This window comes from Lethenteron reissneri, chromosome 9, assembly GCF_015708825.2.
Source record: "Lethenteron reissneri isolate LAM-NWPU_2019-01 chromosome 9, ASM1570882v1, whole genome shotgun sequence".
Lineage (NCBI taxonomy): Eukaryota > Metazoa > Chordata > Hyperoartia > Petromyzontiformes > Petromyzontidae > Lethenteron > Lethenteron reissneri.
The window spans coordinates 2679397-2701744 of record NC_083787.1 but is presented as its reverse complement, the minus strand read 5'-3'; the positions used below and the strand labels follow the sequence as shown (position 1 = coordinate 2701744).

The following is a 22348-nucleotide window of genomic DNA, read 5'->3' as shown; positions in this document are numbered from 1 at the left end:
GTGGCGGGCTCAATGACACATTTATATTTACGCGATCTAACCCAAAAAAAACCTGTATTATGGATAAAATTGGTTGCGAGAGTCTACGTGTTTTCTACACTAGCAAACGTTTAACTCGGTCCACCTGAGTTCGATTCCTGGCCACGGTGAACATCAGTGGGGCGAGTGATACGAGAAGGACTGGTCCCGGGTGTTCACCCCACGTTGAGCCATTCTCAATCATTTGTTGACTGAGAATAGCCCAACAAAAGAAAGTAAAAATAATTTGGTCATGAGCGAATTTAGGTTGGCATTTAACCAATTGCGGCTCCGCATTTGAAAATACCACGGCGCAAAGCGGCATACAAAAGGTAAAAATATAATGTTTGGTTTCGATGAGCGTCGCCCTTCACGCAAAACGGCATCTCATGATTTAAGCCGATCACTGAGTGTTCATATATGTGGTAGGAAACCCACGCGAGCGAGGGGGCAACGCTAAACCCCATACGAATGGAAGGGATGAGGCGTTGTCCGTGCCTCGGTTGGACATCAGGCCGTGGCTAACTTAAGTGGCGATTGCCCCCCGACACCACTCCGACCCCCTCGAGTCTCCCTACACCTCCTCGATCAGTGCGGTGAAGTATGGTCAAACAATCCCCATCACATACACGGCCTGGGGAGGCATTCATCCAGCAGATTATTGACAAACAATAATGTACATACGACTATTTAGTGTTTCTGAGACTAATTTTGCGTAACGATTATTGACCCTTGGAGAGATTCTCACGTCATTCGGAATTGTTGATATTAAAAAAAGTTACATCCTAAACGGTGTACACGTTTTGTAACCTATTTCCAGAAATTCACAACAACAACAACAGACCATGACAACATAAATTGACCATGAATAATTATTCATAAGTAACTACAGGTACTCTGACTACGGATTGGGGATGAGATCACTGCCTGCTGATGATGTTTCTAACCCTGCAATGATGGCATTATGTTAAAAAAATATCTTAATAGCTCATCGAATTCCTCCAGTATACATAAATATTATGATTTTTCTAATCGGAAGAGATGTACATTAGTCAAGACGGCTAAATATCGGAGCATCACGATGGTAAAGATAACCGACGTTTTGCTATTGCTACAAGACCCCCATCTACTGGACAGTGGATACCCAGTCTACGTTATGTTATTATTACGGTACAGTGTGTGTATTTTTGTCATTTGGCAGGGTCGATGGCTGACCCGTCACACAGATGCGTTCCTCGTTGGACCCTGTGACTTTCGTTGTCAAATAATTCCACTTGTGCATTCCGGCGTGTCATGCCGCGTGTGCCATGTCTGAATTTTGAGATAAGAGGGACAACGTGAAAGTGGTGAGAGAGGGTTGTTGAGTCATGAAGACGGAGACACTGAGAGATAGGGATAGGGACACGGCTGAGGCAGACGCTGAGACATGGAGACAGACAGACATGGAGGGACATACACAGATGCATAGAGAGACAGAGAAATGAAGAGCCAAATAAGTTCTGAGAGTACTGATATGTGTACACCATACAGAGAGACAGGGCCCTGTAGACACTTAGACAAACACAGACAAATAGATCTCCAAATGCACAAACACATTCGTAAAGGCAGATATACAAATTGTGGCCGAGGGATTGTCTTGTTAGACAAATGGATGGGTAGATGGATGGGTGGTTCAGTCAGTGGATCCATGGATGGATGGACACATGGGTGGATACATACATTGGTGGATGGATGGGTGAGTAGGTGAATTGATGGGTGGACGTATGGATTGATAAGTAAGTGGGTGGATTTGGGATGAACGGGTGGATGTATATATGGGTGGATGGATAGGTGAATGGATGGGTGAGTGGATCGGCGGGTGGATGGTTCGGTTGACCAATTCATGGGTAGGTGAATGGGTTTATGTTTGGTTATATCGGTGGGTGGATAGACGGTTGAATGTATGATTGGATAGAAGGCTGAATCAATGAATAAATAAATCAACAGATAAACGAATAACGGAGGGATGGATAAATAGATACCAACCCATATGAGATTGACAGACGAACACAACAACGAAACAAAAAAAATACATCTGCATGAGCTGGCAAGCGGATGTACGAGTGTGCATTGTGTGCAGCTACTCGCAGTGATACGGTACAAGGGGCCAGTCTCGAGGAGGAGGAGGCAGGAGCGGAGATCACATGAGCCACAGAATCACGTCAGTAGCAGCAGCAGCCCCATACGCCGCTACACACACAACCAGCCACCCATCTCTCAAGCACCTTCATGGCCGCTCAAAGTTTAGCCGTCAAACGTGGTCCGTGTACGTAAACGGAGGATTGTACTCTCTCTCTCTCTCTCCTCGTTCTCTCTCTCTCTCGGTGGGATTTTGGCGAGCCGATGAAGAATATCGTGAACGGGGCTTATAACACACGAGTGGGCGGTTTCATTCGATATTTTTCGTTCAGTTATAGGGAGGGGTGTGGGTTGGGGAAGGACGGGTGAACGGGGGGGTTTATTTTTTGACATTTGGGTGACGATAATTTTTGTTGTTGGGGCAGGGTCGGGGGGGGGGGAGTTGAGATTGGATGCTGCAGACAGCCAGGAGTCGTCTTGGGTGGAAGTCATTTTCCGTATTTTCGCGATTGTGACAAACCAAGCGGCCTCCTAATTGGATGATTTAGGGCTGTTATCGGCGACACTCCTCGTCATCATCAGCAGCAAGACGATCATCACCATCACTACCATCATCACCATCACTACCATCACCATCACTACCATCACCATCACTACCATCATCAGCAGCAGCAGCAATAACATCGTCCGCAGTAGAACGAAAGGGAGCGCAATTCAGGCGAGCCGATTGTTGTTAGTGGCCGGCAGCCACAATGGGGGCTTGCTACAGCCTACGCGCTCGGCTCCTCGGCCCAGATGTTCCACTCGCCTACGAGACAACGCAGCAGCAACAACAACAGCAACAACAACAGCAACAACAACAACAGCAGCAACAACAACAGCAACAACAACAGCAACAGAACCAACGGGGAGACGTAGAACGAGACCAGCAGCAGCAGCAGCGAGAGGCGGACCGCGAGAGGGAGGTGAGGATGCAGTGGAAGCGTGAGGACGAGAAGGCGCGGCGCAAGACGAACAAGAAGCGAAGCAACATCATCGACAAGAAGCTCAAGGCGGAGAAGAGGGAGTACAAGCAGAGGCACCGCCTGCTCCTGCTCGGTAAGCCACGGGATGCGTGCGGGGCGGTGGGGTTGACGGATCACGGCGCGATGGGAGGTTTGCGTTGGCGCTGGGCGTCAGCGATAGAGACCGACAAACACACCACGCTTGCTCAACCCACACCCATGGGTTTCAGGCCCCATCGATGGTTGTTCTGGCAACACCGATGGGTTGGTGGCCACTCCGATGGGTTTCAGGCCCCATCGATGGTTCTGGCCACACCGATGGGTTGGTGGCCACTCCGATGGGTTTCTGGCCACCCCGATGGGTTTCAGGCCCCATCGATGGTTCTGGCCACACCGATGGGTTGGTGGCCACTCCGATGGGTTTCAGGCCCCATCGATGGTTGTTCTGGCCACACCGATGGGTTGGTGGCCACTCCGATGGGTTTCAGGCCCCATCGATGGGTTTCAGGCCCCATCGATGGTTGTTCTGGCCACACCGATGGGTTGGTGGCCACTCCGATGGGTTTCTGGCCAGACCGATGGGTTATCAGGCCCCATCGATGGTTGTTCTGGCCACACCGATGGTGGTCTGGTCACACCGATGGTTTGGAGGCCCCATCGACGGTGGTCTGGTCACACCGATGATTTGGAGGCCACACTGATGGTTGTTTTCAGGCCCCATCGATCGTTGTTCTGGCCCCACCGATGGGCTGCTGGCCACCCGATGGTTTTTTGGCCACACTAATGGTATTCTGGCCACCCCGATGGTTTGGAGGCCACACTGATGGTGGTCTGGCCAGACCGATGGGTTCCTCGGCTCCTGATGTGGCACAATCACCGCCGCTTGCTCCCAAGTGCGTCTCGAGGTGCCAGCTGCTGCAGCTGCTGCAGCAGAGGGCCACGTGTGGCCAAGTCGAGCAGACACTGCTTCTTGGATAGTTGAACTCAACCAATGTTGCTGCAACAACGCTGCTGCTGCTGATGATGATGTTTGCTGTTGCCCCCTACTGTTACTACACTACGTAGGTTGCAGCACGGCAGATGCGAATTGGTGGGTGGGGTGTGGGGTTTGTGGATTAAAAACGTCCGGGTTTTGTTTTTTTCCGTTCCGTCATTGAATGTTTTGCTCTTGCTGCTGCGCTATTTATACGAATCGTGATGTGCCAGACGTTCGGCTCTGTGCGTGTGCTGTCTGTGTGTGCTGTGTGTGTTGTGCTGTATGTGCGTGCTGTGTGCGTGCTGTGTGTGTGCTATCAGTGGGGAGCGGTGGCGCAGTGGTTAGCGCTAACCCCCCCGGGCTCTCCGAAACCAGCGAACCCGAGTTCGATTCCCGCTCACGGCCACAACCTGCAGTGACGATTATCTGAACCGGGTCCTGGGCCTCCCCTAGGTCGACTCAGCCTCAAACGAATACCTGCTGTGTGGTAAACGTCGCCACTGGGGAGACAAAGGCGGTCGGGCGTGGTTCTATCCACGGGGCCCCTTCGTCGTGCGCACCGTTACCTGGCCGCCCTTAATAGGTGCTCGCTAACAACACTTTGCCCGCCAGCAGTGTGAAGGCTATACGGGCGATGTTGGTGACCTTTGTATTTGCCATGCAACGTTACGGTCCAGGGTCGCCCCGGATGACTTGAGTGAGATCAACCCATTCAATTGTCAATTTTATTTTTTAAAAGTAAGGTTTATTTAAAACAGGAATGAATATGGCAAAGGAGAAATAACATGTTCACGGTAAAAACATGGGTTTTTTTTTTTTTGGGGGGGGGGGGGGTCACAAGACATCTGGACCAGCCCGTTGTCCAGGATGGTTCTTGCTCTGACGTGCGCTCACCCCTGCCACATGAACACTCACAATAAGGAATGTTTATGATAGAGGAAAAAAAGGAAACCCCGCCTTTTAGCATTTTTGTTTCCATATAATATCAACTTGCACATGTCATGCGGTGGCCCTGTGTGTGTGTTTCAGTACAGTATATTGTATACATACAAGAAGATACATCAGTACTATTATGTGCCCCACACACACAATACACAGTGCTAGATATAATACGTTAGCACGATTGGATACGTACGGCGCGAAAGAAAATGCACATGCATACACACTTAATTAAATGAACATTGTGTCCAATGTGTGTTGTATGTGATAATGTGGTGTGTACTGAAATGTGTGTGTGTTATGTACCATGCCACAATTGTGAGCACTGCGTGTGCTCTGCGTGTGTCCTACTTTGTGCCGTATACATTGCACAGTAAATATCGTGTATACAGTACTGCGGAGAGCGTGATAGCTTGCTGGCTATTGATTAAATAAAATCAATAGCTCTCGACTGGAGAGTGTTACTTGCCTTGGCCCACGCCTAGGTCGACTCAGCCATTACACTGGCTACTGTATTCATGGCAGTGGCTTAGAATTGCACCGCTGTAATACTCGTGTAATATTGGGGGGGGGGGGGGGGGGGAGACAAAGGCGGCAGTGCATTGAGAACGGCGAGGAATATGAATACATATCGGGCTGGGTGCATATTGGGTCACGTGGAGTGTCAAAGGCTCTCTGGCAGGAGGTCATGGAGACAGGCGCGCGTGTTATAGGTCAACCAACCGTACACACACACACTGAAAATTGTAAATTGTGGGATCGCATGACCTATCGATTGGTACTAACACGATAACAATAACAACGGGCCAGTTCTGTGTTGAGCAAAACAATTAAGACCGTTTCCAACGGAAAATGTCGACCTACCGAGGTTGTGTTGGCCTGAATGCTTTTGCTGGTTATCATTTTCGGCCTTTTCTTCTTTTAGACATCCGGTATTTATATTTATGTATTATTGTATTCTGTGTCCCGGGGTTGCACACAATCGTCCTGAGCGTGATTTGCCAGACACCTATTTGGCTTTTGCCGTGACGCCTGCACTACCTTTGTGATTGTCATCTTCCTGCTGCTACTGCCACTTCTGTTGCTGCTGCTGCTTCCATGCGGTGATGGTGATGATGATGCTGCAGAAGCCATTGTTTTGCGTTTGAAGCACCATAGTATTGTGAGTTTGGCACGGGATGTGTTGTATCTGTCCTGACCAATTACACCTTTTCAGACCAACTATGATGGCCCAGATGTGTGTGCGTCAGTGCGGCTATGTATATCCATTGCAGTGGTAAATACAGAAACTCGCTTTTTGTTCAACTGCGAGTGGATATAAATAAATACAATAAGTGTCCCGAAATACTGATAGACACCTTTCAGAGAGGAAGAAGACTCGAACAGAGAATGTCTTGGTGACGACATCATACGAGATTTGGTGGCAGAAAGATGTGGGGCCACCACTGGAGCGTATTGGCACGACAAGACGGAGGGTGGAAGTGGAAACAATATGACGACATGTGCAGTGGACACCCTATGGGGCTGTCTGCCCACGGCTCGTGCTGATGATGATGATGACCTTTCAGAGAATTTGTCCAAACTTCACAAAAGCAGGAGTCTCCTGAAACTTGAGGAGTCATGAGACTCGGTGAGACTTTGATGACCTTTCAGAGAAAGGTCAGAGAAAGGTCATCAAAGGTCAAAGGTCATCAAAATATAAAAGGGGCAAAGATCCCCCGTATAGCCTTAACATTATCCTTAACATACTGTTGGGGCAAGTGCTGTTAGCGAGCAGCTATGAAGGCCGGCATGGCACACGAGGGGGTGGTTGGCCAACACCACAATGTTTACACACTGCACCAGGTACTCATTTGAGGATCAGTCGACCTAGGGGAGGCCCAAGACTGGTCACTGGTGTTGGTGGCCGTTAGCGGGAATCGAACGCTGGGCTAACCTTAGTCCAATGGTTCCAACCATGTTCCGACGTTGGCCCAATGTTGAACATGTTTACTGGGACGCTAGCAGTGGTCAAATCTTTTTGCAAACTGGAGATGGATATGAAGATCTGAAGTTGAAAGAATGATACATCACAGGTACTTTTACATTCATGGAACTGGCCAGGCATCTTAATGTATCAGGACCTCTTGAAACACATTCTTGAGACTGGGTTAAGGCTATTGTGAGTAAATTATCGGCAATAACTAATTAGCATTTATCTAACAATTTATAGCCCTTTGTTCATACAGCATGCTGCTAGATCAAGGCCTCCCTACGCTGTGTTGGTCGTGGAGATTGTTCGACCATACTTCACCACACTGGTCAGTGTGGGGTTGGGGGAGGGGGTGGTGGTGGGTACACAGGCATGGTTAAGATATCACTCGACACTGATGGTAGGCAAGGCTTGGGTATAAAACTCAGGTAGTTGGGTTCATAGGGCAGTGCGCTAACCACCGCGCCACCACTCCACCCACGGTGCCGTTTAGCCGCACATGAAGCGACATTGTCTCAAGACATGCTGATGATGAGTAGATACACCGAATAATTTTGTTGGTTATAACGAAATAAACTTTTTGGTGTAAGTTTTTGTTGTTTTGAGTCATCCTCACGTTGATTTGACAATTGGACTCGTGTGGTAGCGGTGTGTGTACCGGTAGTGTAGCAACTTGCGCATGGCGCTACGAACCCGGCCACCCGAGTTCGATTCCGGCTCACGGCCAAGACCAGTGACGATTATTTTAATCGGTCGTGGGCCTCCCCTAGGTCGACTAGGCCTCGAATAAGTACCCGATGCGGTGTTTAATCATCGGCACAAGGGAGACAAAGGCGGCCGGGAGTGGCGCTGGCCACCCCCTCTCGTGTGCTACAGTGCCGGCCTTCATAGTTGCTGCTTGCTCACGGCAACTTGTCCCAAAAAGGCTGTTCAGGCATCAGGGGGGGAACCTTTAGTGTGGACTGTACAAGTAGAGACTGATAAACGAGTTCAGAGGTCACCACGTATGATGCAACGGTGCTTGGCATCAAGCGACTTGCCAGCGCAAGTTCTCCGTGTCGTTTTTTTTGTTCAAGCGTCAGGCTGTTTTACCTGGAAACTATCTTATATGCTGCTTTGAATATTATGCGATTTGTCGAATTTGTTTATGATCTGGGGATTTTTTTTGTCCGTTCTATGTAAAGATTTTCACAGGGTTTTTTGTTGTTAAACCCTGCATTTAGTAAACATTAAATACATTTCCAGTCAATGTAATTCCTTGGGGTCAATATAGGATGGGGGGCTACGTGGGTGTGGGAGTGGTGGTGAAGGGAGTAGCGCACTGCTCTTTGAATCTGTCGGCCTGAGTTTGATTTCCAAACACGGTAAGCCATCAGTGGTGAGATCTGAGCCTCCATTTCACGGTCCTGCACTATCCCGCATAGTGAAGTGTGGTAACAAAAAAAAACTCCCATTATTATTACGTGTTCGACTATATGTATAGAGCTTAGAATGTTTAGTTTGTCGTGTTGTCTTGATCGTACGTTGCTTATTTAATTTGTTAGCCGACATCCGGTACAGTAGTTTCATAAACCCTCAAGCCCCAATGCCCACATGATTTGATGAGTGCATCGTGAGTAAGACGATTGATTTCAAATAATAATGTACACATCCTAAAGTGCCTTTCACCCAGAGATCACAAGGCACTATATAAAACAAAGCCAAAGATCTCCCATATAACCTTAACTGACTGTTGTGGCAAGTGCTTCTAGCGAGCATGTATGAAGGCCAGCACTGCACATGAGGGGGTGGGTGGCCAGCACCACGCCCAGCTGCCTTTATCTCCCTTGTGGCAAAATTCACGCATCACATTAGGTACTCATTTGGGCTGAGTTGACCTAGAAGAGGCCCAGGACCGGTTCAGATAATCATCACTGATGTTGGTCTTGAATGGGAATCGAACTTGGGTCGCCGGGTTCGTAGTGCAGCGCGCTAACCATTACACCGCCGCTCCCTATACCACTACGATACAAAACAAAGACAAAGATCCCCCATATAGCCTTAACAGACTGTAGGGACAAGTGCTGTTAGCGAGCACCTATGAACGCCAGAACGGTACACGAGGAGGTTGGTGGCCAGCACCACCTTTGTCTCCCCAGTGGCGATGTTTACACACCGCACTAGGTACTCATTTGAGGCTGAGTTGACCTAGGGTAGGCCCAGGACCGGTCCAGATAATCGTCACTGGCGGTGTTGGCCGTGAGCGGGAATCGAACCCGGGTCGCCGGGTTTATAGCGCAGTGTGCTAACCACTAGACTATCGCTCCCCAAAACACACACACACACATGCACACGTACACACATGCACACACACGTGTACATACACACACACATGCACACACACATGCAAGGCTCACACCAATAAAGTGATGAATCTCCGTGACATGCCAGCAGACACATAGTTCAGGAAAGTCAAAACGCATCTGTCCCACCTTACCCCACCGCAGCCATCAACAGAAAGCCCTGAACGTGTTCTCGTGATGAGTGGGTTGATGTTTGTTTATGGTGGTGAGATGCGATACGACGTGAAGGTGGCATTTGGCAATCGTTCTCAAACTCCATGGAATAGTGGGTGACTTGGGGTGCTGCGGTGACGAGATATAAACTCCCCTGGCCTGGTTTGCAGAAGGTCGTGGGTTCGATCCCAACTCAGACGTCTGTCTAGTTCGAGTTTGCACGTTCTCCCCATGGTGCGTGGACTTTTCGCCGGTCCTCCCTTTTTTTCCTCCACATTTAGCATCGGCACGCGTTTAGGGTATTTGGCTGCTATAAATGTCCACGTGATAAGCCACTTCGCTCGGCTATAATTTGTGACCAGATCGCTTTTGAAAAAGAGTTTTTATAGCTCAGTGGGCCTTACCTGGTAAAATAAAAAAGTTTATAGCTTAGTTTACATTACGTCAAATTTGTACTTGTCGAGCGGTGGGTGTCTCTGAGTGCAATCACGTTCAAATGGCAGGACAGAAACATTGGGCATGTTTATTTTACGTTTAGAGGAAGTCATACACATACATGCACAGCTCGTTTGTCATTTCACTACAGGATAGGGCGGCCATCCCAACACCAGGCGGGTCAGGGGTCTTTATGTCCATACTTTGCCACACTGGTGAATGCCAGTTGGTGAAGGCAGGGCGCATAGCAGTACAGTGCAACGGTGCATTGTGTTGCACATCCACACGCTTGCCTCCAAATCGCGTTGCCACGTGAAAATGTGTCTTGAAACGGAACAAAGTAAAAAAACAATTTTTGCAGCCAGTTACATCCCCAAATGCTATGCAGATGTGGGCATTGTTTTTTGAGTGTGCTGTGGTGTAAGTTTCACTCTGATTGGTTTTGGGAGTGTTGTAGTGTTTTGTGAGAATGTATGCTGTGTTTGCGGGATGGAGAGTCAGGTTGGTGCGGTTTCCCGGGTCGAGCGATACGTCTCCTATCGGCTCTCTCCTCAAAACCTTCCCGACGGTCGTGGCTACCCAAGTCACGTTTTGGAACCGAAAGAGGAAATTGATATGGAATTTTGACTTAAAACTTTCGTGACTGCAGGAATTCATACTCTATGGTTCTTTTGGGTAAAGTCACGTGGATAGAAAAAAAAATAACGCTAAAATAATGAAAATCTAGTGAATAAAAAATATCACGGCTTTTCGATCGCAACACAAGCGGTCATCATCAGGAACAGGGAGGTTAGCCTCTGAGGGCAAGCTGTTCATAAACGTGACTTTACGGAAAGAACCATAGAATAGAAATGTATTTAGTTTTTACGTTTGAAGATGAGCTTTTTGAATGCCAACACTGCATTCAGACACCGCCCTAGTGCGCGTTCAAAATCGACTAATTTTATTGTAACTTGGGCATAACCGTTGAAAAAAAAGCACTGCATTACATCCAAAGCGTGTGAGATTCGGGACTCGTGCTTCGTGACGGTTGTTAATTCCCCGCATCTCAGTGGTGTCGATAATTATTGCACGCGAACACAAAAAAAACTACGCACGCACAGTCTTGATTTGAAGCTTTCGTCGCTGCAGGAATCCATACTCTTTGGTTCTTTCGATAAAGTCACGTGGGTAGAAAAGAAAATTGATCACGACGTCTCGATCGCAACACAAGCAACCGTCATCAGGTGGGACGACCACAACAAGAAAAAAAATGTCTACTTCAGCAGTTTTTTTCTTGCTGTGGTTGTCCCACCTGATGACGATTGCTTGTGTTGCGATCGAAACGTCGTGATCAATTTTTTTTTCCACCTACGTGACTTTACCGAAAAAATTGAAGAGCACGCACGCAATCACCGGCCAACCTTCACCGATGACCAGCGGTGGTGGAGTACGGTGACGGCACGGTGGGGGGGGGGGGGGGCTACATCCAGCAGCGGGTGGTGACAACCACGACGGGGTTGCTGCCGTGTACGCGGGACCGTGAACACATGGCGTTGGCACATGATGACGCTTGGGCGTTTTTGGCCGTTGCCCGCGTGCCAAATCGACGATCGGTTCGTTACCGAACCTACTCCAACTGGATCCCGTTATCGATTTCGTGAGCTGCGGATCTGTGGGATGGATGTAATCGATGCGCGATCGAGGAAACCGCTTCTTTCAACGAAAGAAAAGTGTCGACAATCCGTTGACACCGCCGACGTCGAATCTCCTCCGACTCCCTTGGCTTGGCGGGTATTCGGGATCGGCGTGCGTACAGTTGTGTTGCGGATGTGTGCGGGTGCAAAGGCATGTTGAGATACGGGCCACCCTACGCATATCTCTCCTTACGTTGTTTACAAAAAAACAACAATCGTGGTCGTCAAGCCTCCCTCTTCCTCCCAATCATGCTGCCCATGATGCACAGTCGTGGATGTCCTGGGCCACTATTGGAGTGGAAAAATTGATGAAGCAAGCGAGAAACGTGACAGAGATAGGCAGCAACTGGAGGATTTCGGAGTTGGGGCAGTCCTAACGCTGAACATACAAAGTCCCCAAAATAGCCTTTTAACAGATTGTGAGGGCAGTTTTTCTTCGTGAGCACATACGAAGGCCTTGTACGGTACACGAGCGGGTGGGGTGGCCAGCACCACGCCCGCTAATTGTTGTTGAACACACGCACACTCTCATGTATGATAATTCTGAATGGTTGTGAACTATAGGAAACCACTCTGTACTGTCTGGGGCAATACGATGTCGGGGTTGTCCAGATTAAGAAAAGCAAGGTTGAAGCACATCGTGCGTAAATTAGGCGAACAAAACTGTTTACTATTTGCCTATGAGTCAGAATCTTTATTTATCCTGGAGGAATCAGGTGAGCTGTGAAGCTCTTCATCACTGATGTCCTGCAAGGGCGGGTCAGCAAGTTACAACAACAAACAGTACATAGACGATGGGAGTGCAGCGTAGAGAAAAGATAAGCAAGTCACTGAAAATAAATAAAAACACATCAAGTATATGAGTACGTCAATTCCTGCCCATTTGTCAACACGAAATGCAAGCTTGGGCAAAGCGGAAAAACAACAGCAGCAACAGTCCCAGACCACAGCAAGACAACAACACGCAGTCCCTCAATAAAATGGCACATTGTAATTGAACTATCGATACTACGCAGGGTAAATAACGGTGACGGCGAACATATTCAATCTGTTTTGTGTCGCTTCTCAAGGCAAGTCCCTTTGCTTGCCGGTGCGTGGTTACCGAGGTCACTGACCCCCACTGAGTGAGGAGCAAGTTAATCATTTGTACCAGCACTTGCAAAAATAATTGTGTTTGTGTTTTTCACACTCACCGCTAATCGGCAACCTGGATAATTTGCCCGCAGATCGTCGAGCGGTTCGGTGTAAATCTCAGTCGAACACGCAGTCGGGCTTTCACGACCAATATCATCCATATTACAGGGTTTTTTGTTTGGGTTAGATCGCGTAAATATATAAATGTGTCGTTAAACCCGCCACCACCCGACACAGCCAATTAGTAAGGTTTGTCACGTAAACAGAACACGCCAATTCGTCACTAGTACAGCACACCAGTGTGTTGGAGAGCCAAGCCACAACATTCACAATTTGAGTACGACGTTTCGCCAGTAATTACAACGAGCTTCATCAGGCGAGAGCCAGATTTGTGGAGAAATCCCCTTCCCCCGCCTCGGATTTCTGCACCAGATGGGTTCACAGTGATGACGTCATCCTATTGCTCTGTTTAAGACTGGAAGCAGGTGGATGGCTTCACTCTTCGGGCAAATCGCCCGATGATGCTGGATGTAATTACCAGCGAAACGTCGTACTACTCAAATTGTAAATGTTGTGGCTGAAGTAGTAACTGATTGGCGCGCTGTTTACGTGACAAGCCTTACTGGCTGTGTCGGGTGGTGGAGGGGTACGACACATTTATACGTACGCGATCTAACCCAAAAACTTTGATTCTGAGGCTGAGTCTACCTCGGGGAGGCCCAGGACCGGCTTAGATAATCGTCACCGGTGTTGGCCGTGAGCGAAAATTGAACCTGGGTCATGGGGTTCATAGCGTAGCACGCTAACCACTGCACTCGCGCTCCCCACACACACACGCGAGAACACACATAGATTAAGCTTCATGTTTTTAGATGAGGTTGCTCGAATTTTCCGACATGAGCACAGTGACTAGCATCAGCACGACAGCTATTTGTAGGCTATGGGGAGTAAAATAATAATTGTGCCACAATTCTATTCTGTTTGTGCGATTGTCGTTATCGCAAGGTGAATACATTTGCACAGAAAGCAGTGCATCACCCTGTGATGACATCATATAACTATTTTCAAGTCAAACTAGCAGCTTGTGCTTCCTTTCAACGTGACCCTCCCTATTTTTATTTCAATAGGTTTACCGGCTCGCATCATGACAACTTACAATATCATCATCATCGTCAGCCATGGTCCATTCAATCCTAGATGAAGGCCTCCCTCCGTGCAGCCAGCCAGCAAAACTTTATTTTCGTCACGTTGCTGCTGCTGCCTTCCAGCTTGTCCGTGGGTTCCTCCACGCGACTCCGAGCCAGAGTGAATACTGTGCGTCGCTGGTTACACGTAGCGCATGCGGTTTGTCTTTTTCTTTTAAATCTTCTAAATGTAGCCGTTCATTCTTTAGATGAGAAAAAAAAATGCAATGATAATGGATGTTTATCGAGTTGCAATTTCAGTGGCCTTTCGGAAGTGGTGTTCTCTTTCGCTGTTCAAATACGTGGGGTGACAACGTTTGCACGGCTGTGTCTGCCGAGTCTTTGTCGGCCCTGGTTTCATTGTTTTACTGCCTGCAGGTGTGAGTGCTCCGGCTAAATATACGGACGGCGCAGGGAAAGCATTTGCAGCATGTTAAGTTGCGCTGGCTCCGTGTGTTGGAAAAAATAACACCGGGCGTGCAGACCGAGTTACGGATGTTTAATTTCGTCCTTCCAAACTGGACGCAGCTGAAGGGGTGGGGATGGGGGGGGGCACTTTGATAACGCATAGACAGGCTGAAACATAGACAGAAAGCCTTGTTGCTGTTCGATGAAATCACATTCGTCATCGTCATCTATGGTCTATCCACAGCCGGATGGGAGCCTCTCCAACCGATTGCAATCCCTCTCGATCACACGGTGCAACCGTCCTTCCAGCCCCCCGCACATGAGCCAATTTCAATGCTCCGTCTCTGCAGTGGACGTACCTGCCGGCGTGTGTTCTCTCCTTTGGCTGCCACTCTGACATCAGTCTTGGCCACTGGCCATCGTCCATTCCAGTCCCTTCAAGAAGCGACGGACGGAGACGTATATCATGGCCCCCGTCCGCTTAGATTTCATTTGGTCAATATTCTGCTTGGCCAAACGACTCTGTGCCCAATCGCCGCAGATCTCGGAAGATCAAGGAGCCTTTTGAGCTTTTGCTGAGTGCTTGGATGAGTGACAACGAGTGCACACCAGGTGTTATAGGCGTGGGATGAAAGGGCTGGATGGTGGCCAGGAGATTGCAACACAGCAATAGGCGCAGTCCACACATGCTGTACAACCCTATTGAATTTACTGTACAGTATACGCTTTATCTGCGAATTTAATCTAGCTGTGCGGAGCTTTGAGCATTGTCGCCCTTAACGCGGTGGGTTTTCCCCACGCTGTTTGGCTCTCTCCCACATTAAACTGAAAAAAAAACTTTATTTAAAAACTCTTCCACATTAAGCTAAGTCAGTACGTACGTATGCATGTTGAACTTTTTTTGCACCGTATGTACGTAGCCAACCTGATAATTGTAGGTGCGGGTGGGAGGCGTGGAAATTACATTAAACTAAACACACGTAATAATCACAACACTCACGGAATTGGCCAAACATCCCAGTGCACGACGCTCCTGGAAAGAAAGTCTCAAGGCTCAGTGCGGTTTTCCTGGATGAAAATAAATGGCATAATTATATACGCGGTACATATACAGGGCGCTTCAAAAATGTTAACACTTCTGAGAATTTGCAACAATACTGCAAGAAATGTGCCTCCAGGCTCTGGAGACCACCTGAAGAAGATTCCATGCACGTGTTGACAATGATGGCGAACAAGTGCAGACTCTTTGACTTTTTGAGGCTATCAATATACATTTGTTATCATGCTACGGTGTCTTATCGGTTCTTTTGCCATTAAAAACCACAGTCTTATATAAGTGTTGAAACATTTTAGGCACCCTGTATACATGAGTGCGGATTGCTTAGAGATACTCCTCTAATATATCAGGCGGCACATCGTCATCTCTCATCGAGTTAACAGATTATTGTGGTCGGCTGTAACCGCATCACCGGAATCTTCCGGAACATCACCACTCTGGCAAGCAAAAAAAAGAAATGGGGAAAAAAATCAAGCGACAAAAGCTGCCGAATGGGAACCAGCGAGGAGCTGTCTTCCGGCTCCCAATTCCAAATGGCTCACTTTGCCGGAGCCTAAAGGGACTGAAGAGTGTGGATTCTCTGCTGGTGCAATTCTCTCGTGACATCATTGCCACCACACCTTGGCGTACTGCTCCAGGTGTGGCAATGGCAACAGCAGAGGCAGTGGCCTGCGCAGAATATTGGGAAAAGACCGCGTGGGTTTAGGGACAGGAGTAGAAGAAGACGACAAAGAGGACGAAGACGAAGATGAACATGCATATTTATTCATACTCTTAGGTTTTTTCGGTAATGTCACGTAGGTAAAATAAATAAATAAAATAGAAATAATAATAGAAATTAAAAAATTATAAATCACGACGTTTTGGAGGCAACACAAGTCTCCGTCATCATTATTATTTCTATAATTTTTATTATTTATTTTTACCTATGTGACTTTACTGAAAAAACCTAAGAGTATGAATCCTTGCAGTCACGAAAGCTTCAAATCTAGAAATATGTATTACTGCTTGCCATTTGTAATGGCATTATATTACAGGCGGCAACAGCAAAGTGTGTTTATAATAATTTAAGCAATCGTAATGGATTACAGTGGTAATTTGCATTTCATGTGCCCCAGGTAAAAGTTGTATAAAGTAGATAGGGTGAATATTTCATCCACTTACCAGCAATGTAATAATAAATGGTAATTAAGTTAAAATGTCGCAGTGTGAAAAAAAAAACAAGAATATAGGTTGTACTCTTTCTGGCAATAAAAGAGGCATTAAGATCTTGATTTGAAGCTTTCGTGACTGCAGAAATCCACACTCTTTGGTTCTTTTGGTAGGTAGAAAAATAAAACGAAATACAAATGATTGTTTTTATTTTGTTTAATTTTTCTACCTACGTGACTTTACCGAAAGAACCAATGAGTAAGGCGTTAAGATGTAAAAAACTCCAAATAGAAACCTTTTGCAAGGAATCGAGGGCTGCATTAACCACGCACAGTGCTGGTGATGAACATGCAAACAAACACACGTGTGCAGTGCTTGGTCAATCCACTGCTGGATGAATGTCTTCCCAAACAGGCATTGCACCAAAGAAAAAAACATCGAGTTTCCTGCAACGTGTTAACGAGGCCACCACTATCATAATCTCAACGTACGTCCCACACAGCGCCTTCGCTGCAGGCGCTTCGACGTAGCTCACGCGACGACGCGGTGGAACGGTGTCGTCGAAGGGGGCCCTACGAGTGACGGCGGCGATAGAGGGGGGCGCCTTAGGGGATCACAAAATGGGGGGGGGGGGGCATAGAGAAGGGATGGGAAGGAGCTGAGGGGCGAGGGAAGAGGAAGAGAATGGGCGACAAGGCAAGAGATGTGGGGGGGGGGAGGCTTTTAAATATAATTCAATAATTTATTATATATGTGTTTTATACTGTGATCAATATAGTGGTCCAGTTGGGGCCTTACCTGTTAAGATAAAACACAGTTGAGTTTTATATGTGTATTTTAAAAAAATGTTATTTGTTTACCTTTCCTGTACATCGCAAGCCTGTCGTGTTTTTGTAGCGTTTGTTGTTGTCACGGTTTGACCCCCCCCCTACTGGACACGTGTGGAAAAGAGAGCTTGATAGCTCATCGGATGCCTCCTCCAGTGTAAACAAATATTCTGATTCTAATTCTGGAGGTCCCGTTCCGTGCACATGCCTCGGGTACGGATAGAAAAACGTGAGGTGCGATTTGATGCATAGACAAGTAAACCCGTAAAAACAAAGTTTTTCACTCTAAATCCTTTATATGCGTGGCGGCTCGAGTCCTCTCGTCCTCTGGCTTGAGATGGCTGCAATCTATGGGTCAGATGATTGTCTGCCAGTATTAAGCAATTGGTAATTAAATATTTAATTTGTTTTCCCTAAACAGTGTAAAATTTTGGATTTTTTCACGAAAATTAATTGTCACACACAACGAGTCTGTGGAAAATGTCAGCTCGATTGGATCACGGGAAGTGGGTTAAAAAACGAGCGAAAGATTTGCACGGTCCTAAGCAAGCGAACTTAATATAAAGGATTAAAAAATATATTCGCCTGTGGAGGACGCAGGGATCGATCCCGCGACCTTTGGCATGGGAAGCGAGGGCGCTACCAACTGCGCTACTCTGCCACGGCCTGTGGAGGGGTTACGCTCTGGGCTCTTATACTGTGACGTTCAGCCAAAGCCATGAATGAGTTATATTTTAATATATGTAAAATAAATTTTTTTTGCCTAAAAATTGTAACATTTTGGGAACTTTTTTTTCACGAACAATAATTGTCTGGCACAACGAGTCTGTGTGGAAAATGTTAGCTCGATTGGATCACGGGAAGTGGGTTAAAAAACGACCGAAAGATTTGCACGGTCCTAAGCAAGCAAGCAAGCACGCAAGCAAGCAAGCATGCGAACTTAATATAAAGGATTTAAAAATGGGGTTTTAAGGATCGATATTAATTGGTAGAATCGATGCGTCGTTACGCCCCTAATAAAGGTATTGTGATGTCACCACTCCACCGCCAGTTAGGATTATTTAACAGGTTAGCCGAATGTGCTAGCTTTATTACAAAGTCACGCACAGTTATGCATTCACCTTATCCATGGCAAAAAGTTGTACGTTCTGCTTTGCGCGCTCTCTAGTGTGTTTGTACAGGGTGCTCGCTCACAGCACTTGCCCCAGCAGTCTGTAAGGCCACGGAGGGATGTGTGTGTTTGTGCTGTATGTGTTCTGTGTGTGTGTGTGCACAAGAGTATGGGGGGAGCGGTAGTGGAGCGGTTAGCGCTACGCTGCGCTGCGAACACGGCCACCTGAGTTCGATTCCCGCTCACGGCCAACACCAGTGCCGATTATCATAACCGGTCCAGGGCTTCTGCGAGGTCGACTCAGCCTCAAATGAGTACCCAGTGCAGTGTTTAAACATCGCCACTGGGGAGACAAAGGCGGCCGGGCATGGTGCTGGCCACCCACCCCCTCGTGTGCCGTTCCGGCCTTCATAGGTACTCGCTAACAGCACTTGCCCCGACAGTCTGTTACGGCTATACAGGGTGGGGGGTATCTTTGTCTTTGTTTGCATAACAGTGCCCTGCATTTGTGAACCCGGTGACCGGAATTTGGTTCCTAGCCACGGCGAACGTCAGCGGCGTGTGGCGTCTCTCAACCTGCCCTGGGCCCCACCGCCCTCCTCGAAGTCTATTTCCGCCTGAAGTGAGTACCCGGCGCAGCGTGTGGACATACAGAAGTGCGGACGAAGAGAAGGCGGTCAGGCGCGATTCCAGCCACAGCGCGCCCCGTCACGTGCTGTGGCCACCCTTAATATGTGCTCGCTCACAGCTTGTCAAACACTGTGGGGGGTGCGGTGGGTGGGAATGATCTAATGTCCGTGTGGGCAATCTTTGTCTCTTGTGTATTATAGCAGCGGTGGCGCGGTGTTGTGTGCACGCGGCTGAACCGAGTTTGATTCCTGGGCACGGTCAGCACTGCGGGGACGCGGTTTTATCCAAATCCTGTCCTGAGCCTCCTCCCCTAGGGCAATTCCACCTGGAACAACACTGTGGCAACAAAAACCACGTGGTCTTCAAAGAGAGAGAGAGGAAAACGTAACGGGCGACGTTCCTGTGCGATGGCCCTTCATCAGAGCGGCGCCTCCGCTCAGCGCGGTCGGCTACGCACGGTGCGAAAGAAGTTCGACAGGAAGTTCAACATGTAGAGGGCACGCTGTCGATGAGATCTCTTGCGAAACTTACAATGTCAACGGATAAAACTTCGCCCCCGTCGGGCCGTGAGTTTGATTTTGTTTCATTGACAAGCGTTTTGAGTCACCGCGTATCACGTGAAGTTTGGACTTTGTGTTAATGCTGCCGCTGTTATGCGCTAGGTTCTGTTTTTGTCTGAAGATGGGCATCTAGTACCGTCGTCACAGAGAGGTGGGCTTCAAGAACAAAACATTACTCTCCGGCAATGTTTATTAGCAAAAAAAAAATAGTGTATTACGCACCTTTGTCATTTCACTGCGAGATGAAGGCCTCCTACGTCATCGTTGGCCATGGGGGTTGTTTGACCGTACTTCACCAGTGCGGGTCGGTGAGGGGTGGGTGCCCAGAACTCGTTTGGATATCACTCAAAACTAAAAACTAAACAAAACAATTTTGTTTTTTTTACCAGATAAGCCCCAGCTCTTTTTCTGAAGCGACCTGTCCACAAATGATAGCTCAAGCAAGTGGCTTATCAAGTGGCAATTAATAGCAGCAGCCAAATGTTATAAACGCGTGATGCTAAATGCAGAGGGAAAAACCGGAGGAACCGGACAAAAGAATCCACACGACAACGGGAAGAACACCCAAACTCCAAACATACACGAGTCGGGGTCGGGATCGAACCCACGACCTCCTGTATACCAGGCGAGGTAGTTAACATCTCGGCGCCGTGGCAGTCACTCGGCACTGTTGTTAGCCGGGGCTAGCGATGGAACTCGGGTCACCGGGTTGGTCTACTGTACCGTGCTCTCACAATTATGCTGCCTTCCTTCACCAACCCGCACTGACCAGAGTGGTGAAGTATGGCCAGACAACACCCACAGTCCTCATCCAGCAGTGGAGTGGTGGCGCAGTGCTACGAACCCCGGCGACCCGAGGTTCGATTCCCGCTCGCGACCAACACCAGTGACGATGATCTGAACCGCTCATGGGCCTCCCCTAAGTAGACTCGGCCTCAAATGAGTACTTGGTGCGATGTGTAAATTCGCAACTGGGAAGACAAAGGCGGTTGGGCGTGGTGCTGGCTACCCACCCCCTCATGTGCCGTTTCCGGCCTTCATAGGTGCTCGCTAACAGCACTTGCCCCAACAGCCTGTGACAGGCTATACGGGGGACCTTTGTCTCTTTTTACGTCGATGACATAACTCTGCACACCCGTGAGACGTTCAGAGGGAAGTGGACTGGGTGCAGGGCACCCTGCCTGCACCCTTAGGGGGGGAGTTGCTGTCGACATGGCAGAGCTCGGTTTACAGCGCGTCCTGCCATGGCAACGTGCACGCTGTTGGTGTGCGTGTCCGTGTGAGCGTGTTTGTGTGTGCGCATGTGTGTGCGTGTTTGTACGTGCGCGTGTACTTGTGTGCGTGCGTGTGTGCGCGCTGTAGAATTGGGGAGCGGTAGCGTAGTGGTTAGCGCGCTGCGCCGCGAACCCGGCCACCCGGGGTTCGATTCCCGTTCATGACCACCATCGCCGGTGACGATTATCTGAAGCGGTCCTTGTGATACCCGCGGTCGACTCGTGTAGGGTGTGGTAAACATCGCCACTGGGGAGACAAAGGCGGCCGGGCGTGGTGTTGACCACCCACCCCATCGTGCGCCGTGCTGGCCTTCATAGCTGCTTGCTATAACAGCATTTATTCTTTCGTACGGCTGACGTAGATGTGGAGCAACGACTGCAATGTCACATTCAGGTGCTCAAGCCAGACGGAGTGGTATCGCTGCGATGTCTCCTTCGTATTTGTGGATCGGGGCACTGTGTACGGCCTCTGTTCTAGATGACCACAGTCGCACACTGGAGGAGTTTTAAATTTTCCATTTGTGCATCAGGTTCCCACATCTGCCCTGGTTTGTGCAGTGGATGCGATTTATGGTGGGCCGTGAGCTTCGTGGAAGGGATTTTCTGCGTTCGGATCTTTCAGAAGGTGTTTGTTGTTATCAACACTTGCCCCAACAGTATTGTTAAGGTCAGGCGCATTTTTTTGCCAGTATCAAAGTATGATATAGCTGCTCACCCCGAGCTATAAATGCCACTGATAGTGCATTGTCCTTGTGCTGTTCGCCTATTGGCGTTCTCTGCTCTGACACTGGTGGTGACACTGGTGGTGACACTGGGCCCTGAAGAAGGCTGCTGTCTCTGGTGTCGGTCAATCAGTTTCAAAGACCACGCCGTGTATTTTCAGAGGCATCTGTGTTTGTCCACCCCAAGTACGTGTGGTTAATGGAGACTTAATTCCTTGTAAAAGATTTATATTTGGTGTTTGAACATCACCTGTTTTATTGCCAGAAAGGGTAAAAACCTATTTTTAGTCTTCCGTCATGTTAAGGCGACACGGGGGATCTTTGTTATTTTTCTTACAATTGTCTGGGGCAGCAGCAGCAGCGATGATCTCCGATGATGGCGGTGCAATTCCAGCGGGGACCACGGGACAGAGGTGGCCCGGACGCCGAGGGGAGGATTGGACGGGGAGTGGGGATGTGGGGGGCGGTGGCGTTTGAGGGGCTGGGGTTGGCCACCTCATGGGTCGTGAATAATGGGAAGGGGAGCATCTCGCAGGAGCGGAGGAAGGCGGCGTATAAATGTGTTAGTGCATTGTCTTGAGCAGCTTGTCATTATTACGCAACTGACAAAAGACGGGGACTTTTTTTGTGTACCGGGGAATGCTTGCATATTTCTT

The 22348-nt window shown here is 48.5% G+C and overlaps 1 protein-coding gene across 2 annotated transcripts in view; it reads left to right on the top strand.

The window, feature by feature from the left end:
- The first annotated feature begins 2224 nt into the window (after positions 1-2224).
- GNAS (GNAS complex locus) overlaps positions 2225-22348 on the top strand; it is a 102986-nt gene continuing 82862 nt past the window's right edge. Inside the window, exon 1 of one of the 2 annotated variants that reach the window (XM_061548646.1) lies at positions 2225-3234. In XM_061548646.1, the coding sequence (XP_061404630.1) occupies positions 2889-3234 (346 nt within the window). In that variant the 5' untranslated portion in view covers positions 2225-2888. The remainder of the gene's footprint in view (positions 3235-22348) is intronic. The other variant, XM_061548647.1, reaches the window with a different exon arrangement.